The following is a 13,720-nucleotide window of genomic DNA, read 5'->3' on the forward strand; positions in this document are numbered from 1 at the left end:
CGCGATGCTGGTTTCAGTAAATGAACGAAAGACTTTAGCTTGTTCGCTGCTGATGAATTACGTTCGCATGCATCCGATTTTAGCTTACAAATGAAATTATGGATGGATCTAATGTCCAGTTTACAAGGGTGAGTTTATTTGTAGTATATTTGTTTGCAATTAACCGAAACGCAAGTAACTGAATGCACTGTATCACAAATGAATTTTTTTACGCATATTTTGGATCATCTCAACCTGCCGATGTCGCGATTCAAGAGTTAGATTTTCGTCACTTACAGTTCTATCCGGCGAAATTTATTAGCGCTAACTGACTTTTAAAAACATTCTGACTTAACTGACTTCATGCAAACGACTTTTAACAAAAATCTGAAACATTAATCCTGATAAATTTGCGAGACATGATTTATTAGCCTGCTTTTACAGTAATAACGTTTGTATATCTGTGGACCTTTTCGCAGATAATGAACTTTCTGCTAGATAAATCTGAACATCAAGAAATGCCACATCAACAGCTAAACTCACAGGCAAATTTACCTCGGAGGCAAGCTGCTGCTGTTATGGAAAACCAGCCGATGTGGCGTTGTCAAAGGGATAGTATTTTGCGCCAAAGTTCTGTCAATAATTCTCAAACAGGTAAACATATTACACTAAAGAGTGCGAATGTTGCGACATTTCTTAGCTATAATTAGTGCAACCCACATAGATTTGACGTAATGTTTATTCAAATCAGTAAGGCCGAATAACTATTTTGACAAGGTAACTTTAAGTGAAATCTTGAGATAAATCTTAATTTCACTCTCTGGATTACATCGGATCACACTCGGCTTGGAAAGCCTTCGATCGTTTTGAACATAATTAGCTATAGCAACAAGCTGTTAAAAAGGTTTTCTCGAAAGTGAAAGAGTATGTTTTTTTTGTCAGGTTATAACTGAGTAACCATGGTAACGAAAAAGTGGAACAATTGGTGACATCATGCTGTTTTAAATAAATCGGTTTCGCTATGTTTCGATTTCAGTTTGCATGACGCAAGGTTATAATATTACGGAATGCTTGAATGGAGTTGAACATTCACAGATTGACGTCTCAAATAGTCTTTTGTGCGAACCAGGTATGATTTGTTTTGTTTTGTTTCATTTCGTTGTTGTATTTTTTTTTTTTTTTTTGAATTAAAATGTCGATAATGACGCACTCATTGTCCCTGTCCCTCAAAATTCTCTATGTGCGATACCTCGCTAGGTACAATATGTACAAAGCGCCGTCTTAACGCTTAAACGCTTTTATTCAAAATCGTGTTTATCACTCGGAACGCTCAGTGACTAAATCAATTTGGCTCGACAACCAGCCGAAAATCGAGCCTGAAACTCAGTGTATGGTTTCTTTCTTCCGAACAGTCTTGGGGTTGTCACGTGGTCCTGTTCTGGCCCTCTCTCCTTCAAGCAAATTCAGGAATCTCGGGCGAGTCGTGTTACAACCAAAAGTACAAAATGGTGTTTGTTACAAACGAGGGAGACAAGTTGTTACTAGCAGTGCAAGCTGCAACAAGTTTCGGGGACAGGTCGCTCGGTGTAAATGGCCCATCTTGTCAAGAAGATTAAAATTTGACCTCTGCGACTTTTTTACGTGACTACTAAACAATTAGATTATGAGCTGGAGATTTCTATCGCGTGATAGTTGACGAGGGCGCAGCCCAAGTCAACTATCACACATAGAAATCGAGAGCGAATCAGAGAACGGTATTTGAGATAGAACGCTAGTAGATTTACACTAATAATATTTCTTTTTCTTTTTTTCTATTGTTTGCTAGGACATCTGAGTAATGCAAGGTGCGTTGTACCCCAAACATCGTCAGAGGGCAGGGCACCGCACTCACCAGGTGAAGGTATGTGAGAAGTAAAATTAACGATGGGGTCTAATTAAATCTCATTGAGAAATGTTTAAAAATATGTTAGGCTACACTCTCTTGCTATTAATTAACTCAGTTTAGATTTCAAAAAAAAAAAAACGTGCAGCGACGGGACAATGCAAAGTGATTGCGGACTGTTAATTGTAAACCAAGCATGTAGCCGGCGCCAAGCGCGGGAAAGTACGAACAAACGAAGCTATGATTGGTTCTTTACGCTTACATCTGACTGGCTAAGAAAACACAATGTTTTTCTGAACCAATCACTGATCCTAAGACAAAACTAAACAAAAAATCTTGAAATATTTGAAAATAGATGCCATAATCCCTCAGTTTGTGATATTTAATTTTTTGTTATTCTTTTTCATTTTTATTTATTTATTTATTTTTTTTTACAGAAGGCTCCAGGCGAAAACGAAAGTTACCAAATTACAAACGAAATGCAGCTTGGTGTAACAAACAAGCGAACCCCAATCTAGAAACAGGCAAGTAAAACAGACAGTCTCATTGGTTGCTTTTAAATCATATTATCATCGCTGGAAAGCTAGTTATTTACCACAGTCGTCTGAAGAATATTTTATCATCATTGCGTCATCTCATGATAAAATTAGATCACATAGAATCCATTGAACGATCTATAGCCATAAAGAACAACCGACTTAAAATCCACGAAGGAAAGTGGAAGCCTCTCATCAATTAGAGACACTTATTTGTATATTTTTTGTTGAATATTTATTGTATACACACTTTTTTCTGTATTGTTAGAAAACTTATGTAGTGTTGTAAGCGTTGTAAACCTTATTGATTTATTTCCGTTTCGGGTGTTAAGTATAAGTAGTGTGAAGTAGTGTGAAGTAGTGTAGTATACAATGTGGATGTAAAAGTAGTATGTAAAGTAATTAAGTAAATTACTATGTAGTGTAGAAGTGTGTGGTAGTGTTATATACAATGTAGGTGTAACTTAATGAACGCAATGTAATTATAAAAATAAATAATAAAAAAAAAAGTTTTGTCATGTTCGGGTATCGTGGGGGAGAATTTCGCTCATTGTTGATGTCGAACAATCGGGGTTGGACGCCGGGCGAGAGGGTTCTTCATGATCAATTCCTACTGACATCCCGACCAGAATTCCCCTTAATCCCGTAATTCCGACGACAATCCCGATTCTGGTAATATTTTCCTTACCTCAATGAAAAAAGATTCTTTTCAGTCTAGGGCCAGACTCTCTCAAAGCAAACCTAGGCACTTCAATACTCGGTTGCTTTAAAGTGAAATTTCGAATTCCCGATTCTTGCTTCTTTAAAATGCCAAATCCCCTGTCTCGTTCATACAATTACAATCCCGAATCTCGCCGCGTTTTCCTTCAAAATCCCGAATCCCAGCCTTCAAATATGCTAATTCCCGTATCAAGCAGGGAAAAAAACCCTATTGGGTACTTTCAGGCCGGGGCCATTGTGTTGTCCTTGGGCCAAAATACCTGAATACTGCACCATGCCTCCCTCTATACAAGCGTATATAAATTTGTACGGTTTTTTGTTAGGACAACTTGGTAAAAAGCAATGGGAAACCTACAAAGATTCAGTATTTACGCAGGGAAAGTAGAAGTAATGTTTCTCTCTGGTTTAATTTCGGAGGCGTTAATTGTTGATGTTTTATTCTTTTGATCTCTTTCAGGAGCTGCTAATCAAGTTGAACACGATGAACCTCCAAGAGTAAAAAGGAATCGAGGACCCAAACCAAAGATAATGTATGATGGTACGTTAAAATGACTTAAGTCAGCTGGCTTTCTGGTTGAGTATAAACCTAAACTTTTCACCGTTGGTATTGTTTCTTAGAAGTGAGATATTTTTGTGAAAGTCTCAGAGACACTGTTAAAATTCATTCGTATGAAAGACAATCCTATTATAATTTGTAACAGAGATATCAGTACATGTATGTTTTCTGAAGAGAATTCTGAGGCCTACCAGAAAAGACGTACATTACTTGCAAAAGAAAAAAAATCGGACGTTAAAATTCCGGAAGTTTTGTTCGGGACGTTAAATTTTCGGACACTTTTTTTAACTCATTTCGGGAGAATTTCTGACAAGAATTGCTGACACTTCGCTGTAACATAATTAAAGTAAATTTACCCCTTCAAAACACGAATTAGACTAAACAACATCGACAAAAACGATAGTTTTACTGCAGTCTCAAGGTTTTATGAATACACTGACGAGAAAATAACGCGACTTCTATCAAGCTGTTACGTATGTCAAGGCTGTCTCAACTAGAGTTCGCTTCATAAAGCCCATGAAGGAAACTAAGAACTTTGGAACTACTTCCAAGTTTTATACTGTATTGTAAATATTTCGGACGGTTATATTTTTGGACACTTTGTTTGTCCGAAATTACAATCGTTCGTTAATCTTTTGCAACTAACGTTTTCTTTTATAAATGACCACTTTCAAATATATTTTGATTCCAGTCCTTTTAATTTCTCCAGTAGCTTGATTCTTTGTTTTTTAATTCGATCTTGCAGGCAATGGTCCAATGCAGCTTTGGCAGTTTATTCTTTCGCTGCTTGTTTCTTCACCTTCTGAACGTGTAGTGGAATGGACCAGAGAACGAAAGTACGAATTTCGAATCTTGGAGCCGGATAAACTAGCGAAGCTGTGGGGTACGCTTAAGAAAAAACCTGCCATGACTTTCCTAAAGCTTTCCCGTGGTCTTCGATATTATTATGGGAAGTCGGTGTTGGAGAAAGTGCGTGGAAAACATTACACGTACGAATTCGTCATGGACATTGCCACAATCCTGGGCTACGATCCAGTGCGCGAGAATGCAGAGGGTGCGGCTAGCAGTGCAAACCCCCCTAACGCGGTATTTCCACCATCTGAAGTTCTTCCATCAGACGAGTTACAGGTGCTGGATTCTGCACGACAGTGGAAGGGGTGTAGCGGAAATGGGGAGGGGTTGTTGAGTAGAGGAGCGGGGTTGTCGGGGATAAAATTGTTCGATTTCAGCGTGCTTGTTGAATCGAACGAAACGAGTAGCTTCTATGAAGCATTATAAGTTCGTCTTGTATCAAGCGTGTCAAAAAGTTTCCTAAAGCCAGAAGAGACTTATTAAGGGCTGTACGTCAAACCTGAAGTAGCAATTACCAACTTAATCTAAAATTAACCCATGATCACCGACATCGAACGGACCGCATTATCTTCCCAATCAGAGATTTCAAACTTTTTCACAAATTGAGCAGCCATAAAATTCTAAACGCACTCTTTCAGACATGTACAGTGGTGTTGAAGAGTTCTTTCACTAAATGAGACTAGAAAACAATAAGTGAATTCGAAGAGTTGTTTGCATAGTTTTCTAAATACTTTCATTGATAGATATTTCTGTCTCATTGCAATTAGTGATTCGAATTAGTTTCTTCCGCGTACAGTCATTGGGAAGTCTCTCTATGTTATTTCACATGTACCATGTGTAACTACGTGTAGTTAAAAGTTTTAACTTTTAACATTTAAAAATGAAACAGAATTCATATAACATCAGATAAGACAAACGGGTGAGAGATTTACCTGCTTTCTATGTGCTTGGGAATTTTGTTGCATTTGGCACTTCATGTTATTATTTTCAATATGTTATTGAAAGCAGCGACAAGACTTATGACTTTTTGCACTCTGTCGAGGTTGCTTTAAAGAAGTCTTTTCTAAGAAAATTCAATAACAGTTGTACCTGCCCATGTATACTTCGTATACGAGTCCGCGGTTCGATACTTGAATCAGTTGTAACTTTTTTTATACCTTTACTTACGTTTAGATTTGGTATCCAGATCCTACACGTGTTGTAATATATGTTAAATCCATTAAATACTTCGTCCATTAAATATTGTACATCCATTAAATATTACTTATTAATTTACAACAACATTACAAAAGATAGAAATAAACAATAGAGAATAACTGCAGGTAATCTAAAATAAAGTAACAGTGTAATGTGCACATGCATAAGCGACTAGATTACTATTATTAACAAACTATGTTAATTTAGAAAACTCCTGTATCAGTTGGGAGACTTCAATATAGCCATCTTCACATTACAACACAGATAGATTGGGCGTGACGCCGTGCGTCTGTTCAGTAATAGATCAGTTAGGATAAATTTTTATAGTTTTCTGATCACTAATTGTTGTTGCGATTTGTCTATGTTAGTCTTCTATGAATTTTGCATTTTATCTCGGGCAGTTTATTTAAAATAAGGAATCTAGAATTCTCTATAAACTGGCCTAATTGCTCAGATATCTCCTTTTTATACTTGTAAATATATTTAATTCTTTGTTTTTGTTTTTGTTTTGATCATCTGTGCAATTGAATTTGAGTAAATAAATAAATAAATAAATAAATAAATAAGACGTTAAAAATGAAATGATACTCCACGGTCTACCACTCGAATGCGTAGCACATCTGGTATTCTAGCTCTTTTAAACCGCATGCAACAACTTGATAGCGCACGTACAGTGCTGTCCTCGCTTGCAATTGGGCGTATATTTCTTCTATTAATCTTACAATTTTCTCCGGAAGCAGCCATCGGCGAACTTGTGACCTCTACGATTCTTATGTTAATATTTAATTAGCAAAATTCATTTTATCTTGCTTTGATCTACGGAATATTCTTCTTTCAAATCAAACCAGTGTAACTTGATCACTATATTATAACCTTATTGTATGTTCACTATAATCATAATTGCCTTCGTTTTAGTTTATAAAAGCTTTTGCAACACTATGTATTTATGATCATGCAAATAAAGCTAGTTGTTGTTATCCAGCACTAAAAATCCAAATCTTCTTCGTCGGTTAAAGTTCATAGTGTCTTCTTTGTGCAAGAACAACTGCCCTGCTTATAAAACTAGCAATGTTTACGTCACCTGTATGTGTACATTATAATTGAGGGAATACCATTGTAATCCAACAGTTATTTATCCGCTAGAGAGAGTTTTCCCCAATTGAAAAATTGGGCCCTGCATGATCTCAGCTCTGATTCTCTCTCCACCGCAGAGGCTTTTTTTGGAGGGGGGTTTCGTGCAGGGAGAATTCGCTGAGCGACTGGAGTGCAGGCATTAAATGGTGACAAATAAATAAAGTAATAATGATAATAATAATAATAATTATTATTATTACTTTATTTATATGTCATCATCATCATCATCATCATCATTATTATTATTATTATTATTATTATTATTATTATTTTGCTGTGTGGTTGCAGAACTTTGTGACTGCTTCTCATTCGAATACAAGAAAAATAACCAGATCAAACTTCCTTTACAAAAAGATCATTTTTCGGATTGAAACAATTTATATAACTATCTTCGTTTTCAATTACTACTCCGTGACTTTTTCCCCTGTGTGTCTTGTTATCATTGATCGCCCACGGTTATATTATAAACACGCTTGTTATTACCCATGCCCCTCATAATATCTGCCACTAATCTTGGGCCGAGGTCACCGCTTTTCATCGGTGACTGTGAAAGAGGCCAGCCTTTTTTTTGTCATTATATCTTGTCAATATTTATAACGTGATTTATTCCACTTCAAATTTCATGAATTTAATTTACTGTTACAAGTCATGTGGTTAAAGGTAACGGAAATACTGAGAGTAAAAATAGAACTTAATTACGTCCAAGGAGTCTTCAACAAGTTCTGGAAACAAACAAACCGTGACATTGACGTATGCGTTGACGTCATTTCAAATGGGGGTCGAGTGCAATATAACGCCAAGCGAATCTCCCGCTGATAAACAATTTCGAAAGGCACGAGGATGAAATCGAAGGTTCTTTTGGATGTGTCTGATGTCCAGTTAGCTAGGGTAGGTTTGCTTAGTTGTCTATTTGTTTGTCAGCAACAGCAAGTCTGAAATTGATTGTAGATTACAACGCTTTAAATTCAGAATTTTTATATGCAATTTTCTACTTGCGGTCTGTACTTTCAATGCAATGTGCTATAAAGAGTCTAGGAAACAAAACAGTGATCCCGTAAGATATTTGGGAATTATATTTTCCATTGAGTCATTTGGAAGAGCGTTAATTGCTTTACATTAGTCAATCAATTTTCTACGCTTCACAACTCCAGCAGCAACTGTAGACACTTGCAAAGTTTGCCTTTACTGTCGAACATTGAGTGACTAAACTTTTAACTTTTAGCCTCATGCACTGGCCGAGCAACCTCAGACCGTCTGCGAATCAGGCATTGTACTATGTGTTCTATGCACGTACCAGACGATTTTGTTAACGCTTGAAATCTATAAACTTCTCTGACTCGTTTTCCTTCCTATTGCAGGTTGGTCCATCACAATCATGGCACCAGCAGGAACGAGCTACAAATAAAGGAAATGAATCCCAGCCGATATTAGCTCCACAAATGGATGCACACCGAATCCCTCCAACCGATTCCCAAACAGGTAAGAATCAGTTTTCTGGTTTGCTTTGACCTTAATCACAGTTAGCATGTTTTCACTGCCATCGATCGACTGTCTCAACGTTTTAGTCCGTGGGGCAGCGGTTAGAGATAAAAATCATCTTATAAATTAAGTCTATTAAACAACGAAAAGAAACTAATAGCCGAAACTAAAAGCCCAAACGAATGTTTTTCTCTTAGCTTTTAATTGAGCTTTTTCGGCCTGAATGCGGACGGAAGGCAATTTTTAGCATCATAGTGGTATTTTAAGATGAAATACACAATAATGATGAATATTTACCACTTTAAACAAGTACTCAGTTGTCTCATAATTTATGCTAACAGCACCAATTAGCGTTTCACGTAAAAAAGACACGAGATAAATTTTGAGTAAATTCGAAAGTTTCTTTCAGCGCCGGCCTAGTTAACATAAATAGTTTCAATTTTCGACGACCTTTTAAACAGGAAGAGACTTTTCCGTGTTTTCTATTTTTGTTGCAAAATAGAAAGCATACGTCATGACTGTATTGTTAACGTCATTCGAGCGATTTCACAACCATTCACAGTGTGAGAATGAATTGCAGCTGTCACTTCTGAGAAAGACGTCGTCTTTGTTTAGGATTAAGGACCAGAAGATGACTGTTGAAATTCAGGCTAATTGTGTGAGCTTTACACACTAATTCGGTCTCGCTTTGTTTCGATTTCAGCTTATAATGGCATGGACAGCTTGAACGAGATCGAAAATCCAACAAGTAATGCGGTCACCAATTTTCTAAATCTGTTGGATTTTGATACAGGTAAGATTCTTTGTTTCGCGGACATCCCAGCATTTATTTATTTATTTGAGAGGGAAATTTACCCCCAAAAAGAAAAAAATATATATTCTTGACAATTCCTATAGATAAACGTTACAACCTCTTTTACAAGTCTTAATAATATAGAGAAAATTTGTCGAGACTGCAGATAACAACATTGCAAAATTAGTACTGCACCGTCACCAAGTATCTTATAGCATCTTATGGATCGTTCTTTTTTGTAAAAGAAAAACAGCAAATGAACAAAACAGGACAAAACAAACAGAAAAGCACAAACAAAGGGATCGTTAAATTTTACAGACACTGGTATCTTAATTTATTATTATTATTATTATTATTATTATTATTATTATTATTATTATTATTATTATTTTATTGGGAATGGAGAGGTTGGGCCTTGAAAAAATACTCCTATTTTCTGGAACGATATTTTCGCTATTTCAAGTTCGAGTCTTAAATGTAGCGTCTCTTCAGCCATGCCTGATAGTTTTTCGCTGGTTAGAGAAAGCCCATGCATGAACTATTTAAATTTCCGAAAAAGAAAACTACCCTACAAAACTTATAATAATCAACAAGAGTTATCCCGGGACAAATTGTGTTTTTTTTTTTCTGACATTTATCGATGAACGATTTGGTGACTTTGGTGAGATGAGATGTCAATGTTTACGAAATTTGATGTTGCCAAGGCAACAAAATTTTGGCGGACATTTTTTTTAATGTGGATATTTTGTAATGAAGAACTTCGACTTTCTTGTGACGTTTGCAATTTTAGAATACTGACAAACAAACAAACTAGAGTAAAACAGATTTGGTTAGTTTTGGTTGCATTTGAGTCAGTTTTCACTGAGTTCTATAAATGAACAAAGTCAACAAACTATTTGGTAAGCAAACGGAACCGGCATTGAAACAGAACGTAAAATCAGTTCGATGTTTACACATTTATTCCGTTCATTTCTTACTCGTCAACTGCGACAGCATTATGAAGTCAGATTATTAGAGAATTAAGCAGGTGGAAAACTAAGGTTCCAGGTTACCTTTTGGATGTAACTTGGTGCAATGAAGAAACTTATATCTAATATTAAAATAGGTGTTGCCATCGTGTTTTTCAAAGCAAAACCGTGAACTTATAACATGAAATATTAACGTTGCAGTTTTTGTAACCTTTTCTTCTTTTTCAGAGGTTATAGATAATCAGGATGTTTCAAGAGGAAAACGAAACCGGGGACCCAAACCTAGGATAATGTATGATGGTAAGGTATTGTCCACAAAGAAATAATGAATGCGCTATACAGTAGAAGTCGTCGCTCTTTACTGTCAAGGTTATATACTTTTCGTGGTTTTCATTTACAAACAGAGACGAGGTTTCGGGCGATATCTTTGCACCGCTCATTTTTTACGGCGTAAAACAAAAGGTACCGCTCTACTTCAGTATAGGCTGGCTTCATTTTGAAATTGGAGAAAACATGGGGGAAGAGAGTGGTTACGGAGTATCTGAGAATCCCGTCAATGTTATACTATTTCACTTAGTAAAATACGAGCTGTGCATTATTCAAACTGTACGTGATAAGGGGATTTCAATTGCCGAGCTGGTTTGCGCAAAACAGGGGAAAAGTTGTTTTTATACTTTGATTTTGATATAGAGGTTTCAAAGGTAGTACTAAGAGAAAAATGAACAGGAGCTGAAAATCTATTTGGTGACCCAAACCTAAATATATTATTTCCTTTTCCTTCTATTAGCTTATTAAGTATCGTAATTTATTTTTTTCCCAGCGGCGCGAGCTACACCCCAGCCTCGCTATACAGTATATTTATACTGCAATCCTTCTTCTTCTTCTCCTCAACGTAATGCGGTTCAGCCTTTGTTCATTAACCGAAGGTTGCCATTCCCAATCTGGCTAACTGCTGGCACATTACTTCGTCAGTTTAGTTGTTTTCTGAATTGAATTGACAGTTTTTTTTTTTATTTTCATTTCGTAGGAAATGGTCCAATGCAGCTTTGGCAGTTTATTCTTTCGCTGCTCGTTTCTTCACCTTCCGAGCGTGTAGTGGAATGGACCAGAGAGCGGAAGTACGAATTTCGAATCCTGGAGCCGGATAAACTTGCGAGACTGTGGGGGGGCGCTTAAGAAAAAGCCTGCCATGAATTTCAAAAAGCTGTCCCGAGGTCTTCGATATTATTACGGAAAGTCAATGATGGAGAAGTCTCGAGGAAAACAATACACATACGAGTTCGTCATGGATATTACAGCAATCCTTGGCTATGATCCAGTGGGCAGGATTACAGAGGGTAGGAACACAAAGTTCTCTAAGCCTGGAATTACACCATCTACAGTTTTTCGTTCAGTTGAGGTAGATGTGGCGGGGTCTGAAGGGCAGATGGAAGAACAAAGGGGTACAACAGAGGGCTGTAGGGGTACTGGAGAGGGATACTGTAACACAGGGGAGGGTTTTCTATTAGCATTTAAAGCCACAGAGGAGGTATTGTCGGATGCAGAGAGAGAATTCGGGGGCACAGATGGAGGGAATGGGTTTGGGGAAACAGGGGAGGTTTTCAGGGGAACTGAGGAAGGGAAGGGTTTTAAAGGTTCACGGGAGGTATTTGAAGGAACAAAAGAGGGATTAGAGGGAATGAGAGAGGACTTTCGTTGCATGAGGGAGAGAATTTTGAGTACAGGAGAGAGTTTTTGTGACCCCGGGGCGGGATTTTGGGGGATAAAGTTGTTCGATTTCAGCGTGCTTGTTGAATCGAACGAAACGAGTAGCTTCTATGAAGCATTATAAGTATGTCTTGTATCAAGCATATCATATAGTTAAAATTCTTTTGAGAGTTTTGTTCAATGACCACTTCAACATTAATATTTAGAATTAGTATTAGACTTTTGACCAGCCATAGTGTCATGTTCGATCACTAAGGGTACTTTCTGTGACCAATTCCACATTTCGCAACTTGAAATTCATGTGCTTTTCAAAGGGGCTTAGCACCGTCCCACCATTTTCAATTAGTTTTAGCTTTATGATGTAGTAGTCATTGAAAAAACTCTCTGGGATATATTTTTACGTACATTATGTAATTCGCTTCTCGAGTTTAAGTCGTCACTCTATAGTCCTCTACAGTGTTTTTGACCTTGTAGCCGTGAGTGATTGACTAATAAACTGAAAAGAGTGCCGGGTTGATGAGAGGCGTAGCCTACTGTTACAAGTCTTCCACTGCATGGTTTGAACATGAGTGTTTTTTTTAGTAACTTTATTTTACAAGGGTAGCCCATTCAGCAACAAGGCTGGTATCCATAGGGGCCCTAGGAAATAGAGATATCATAAATAAAGATTTGTGCAATTTAAAAAGTGCTCAAGTTAAGTGCAATTTAAAAATTCTAAAATTAGGGGATTAATTATAAACTGAAACTTTTCAGAAAATGTACAAATATAAAAGATCATGATATCGATCTTGACAAATATAGTAAGAAATCTGTAAATTTCTAAGGATTAAGTATTAGCTCGTAGGTCTGGTTATTTGACATTTCGTTCAATGTGTTGTTGGAAATAATATTAGAACTACTTCTAGCAACATCTCTGAATGTGATATTCGATTGAGTTCCCCTGGAATGCAAGTATATTGTAAGAAATTTGCAAACTAAGTTTAAAATAATGTATATAAATTTGGAATTCGATGCTGAATGTTTGACTTTGTTTTACACAAAGTTTGGAATAATGTACGCTAAGTATACAAGTGAAAAATTGCCAATTACTTAATTATGACTGATGTTATGTTCCGAAAGTTTGTTATGTTCTATTAGTTTTTGTTCTGTAAATACGAGAACAGTATGAAATTTACAAATCTTATGGCCTTTATGGTCATAATATTTTGCAATATATTCACAATTTACACAGTGTACGGCAACAATGGGGTAATGCAACTTTTAAAATAATTAAACATTCATGGACGGGATTACTTGTTTCCTTCTTGTTTTATACGCGGAAAAATGACGTAGCTTAACTTCTTAAAAACTTATATGTCATGTAAGGGAAAATTGGGTATCCTCTTAATTAACTTATTGTTTTTCAAATGAAATAGGATAAATTTTTTACAGACATGTAAGGCCTTCAGTGCGAATATAGAGGTGATCACCCCTGTACGGACCTGGTTCTTCTGGTCGTCTACGTCCCCCGTAACTTCAATAATGTTGAAACTATGATAATGAGTTTATGAAGTTCGAATCTAAATAGGATTACAATCTGTATTTTAGAGGGAGGATTGATCTTTGGTTACTCTAGTAAGGGATCGAGCGAAAAACGATGCAGTCCAAGAGAGCATGATCTATCATGGTCTCTTGAAACCTGTAAGTTTACTTATTCAGTGGTATTTTTTCTGGACAGAATATTTCACTTCTCTGTTTGCTAACATTTCAAATTGTGCCCTTGGTGATCGTTTCCTATACTGAGACTTGCGGTGACGTTTGGCATGTCACTCCTGCATTGCCAAAATGAGTAACCTATTTCATTTAAGTTTAAAAGATATTTTCTTGGTTGAACATGTTACCATCACAATTCCAGCTCAAATCAGCTTTGGAACAACT

At 36.6% G+C, this 13,720-nt stretch overlaps 2 protein-coding genes across 2 annotated transcripts; both read left to right on the forward strand.

Moving 5' to 3' along the window:
- On the forward strand, positions 1-13,092 carry LOC110057963 (uncharacterized). The gene is made up of 8 exons (XM_089294583.1): positions 1-128; positions 459-633; positions 1,016-1,108; positions 1,805-1,879; positions 2,299-2,385; positions 3,575-3,655; positions 4,419-4,942; positions 11,193-13,092. The coding sequence occupies exons 1-8, from the start codon at positions 99-101 to the stop codon at positions 11,925-11,927; spliced, it is 1,800 nt and encodes a 599-aa protein (XP_089150709.1). The 5' UTR covers positions 1-98; the 3' UTR covers positions 11,928-13,092.
- On the forward strand, positions 7,639-9,691 carry LOC110057944 (uncharacterized). Its single transcript, XM_020764552.2, has 3 exons — positions 7,639-7,744; positions 8,215-8,335; positions 9,039-9,691. The coding sequence occupies exons 1-3, from the start codon at positions 7,697-7,699 to the stop codon at positions 9,218-9,220; spliced, it is 351 nt and encodes a 116-aa protein (XP_020620211.2). The 5' UTR covers positions 7,639-7,696; the 3' UTR covers positions 9,221-9,691.
- Positions 13,093-13,720: the final 628 nt, after the last annotated feature.

This window comes from Orbicella faveolata, unplaced genomic scaffold (genome assembly GCF_042242905.1).
Source record: "Orbicella faveolata isolate gen_17 unplaced genomic scaffold, um_ofav_v1 contig_25, whole genome shotgun sequence".
NCBI classification, from domain to species: Eukaryota; Metazoa; Cnidaria; class Anthozoa; order Scleractinia; family Merulinidae; genus Orbicella; species Orbicella faveolata.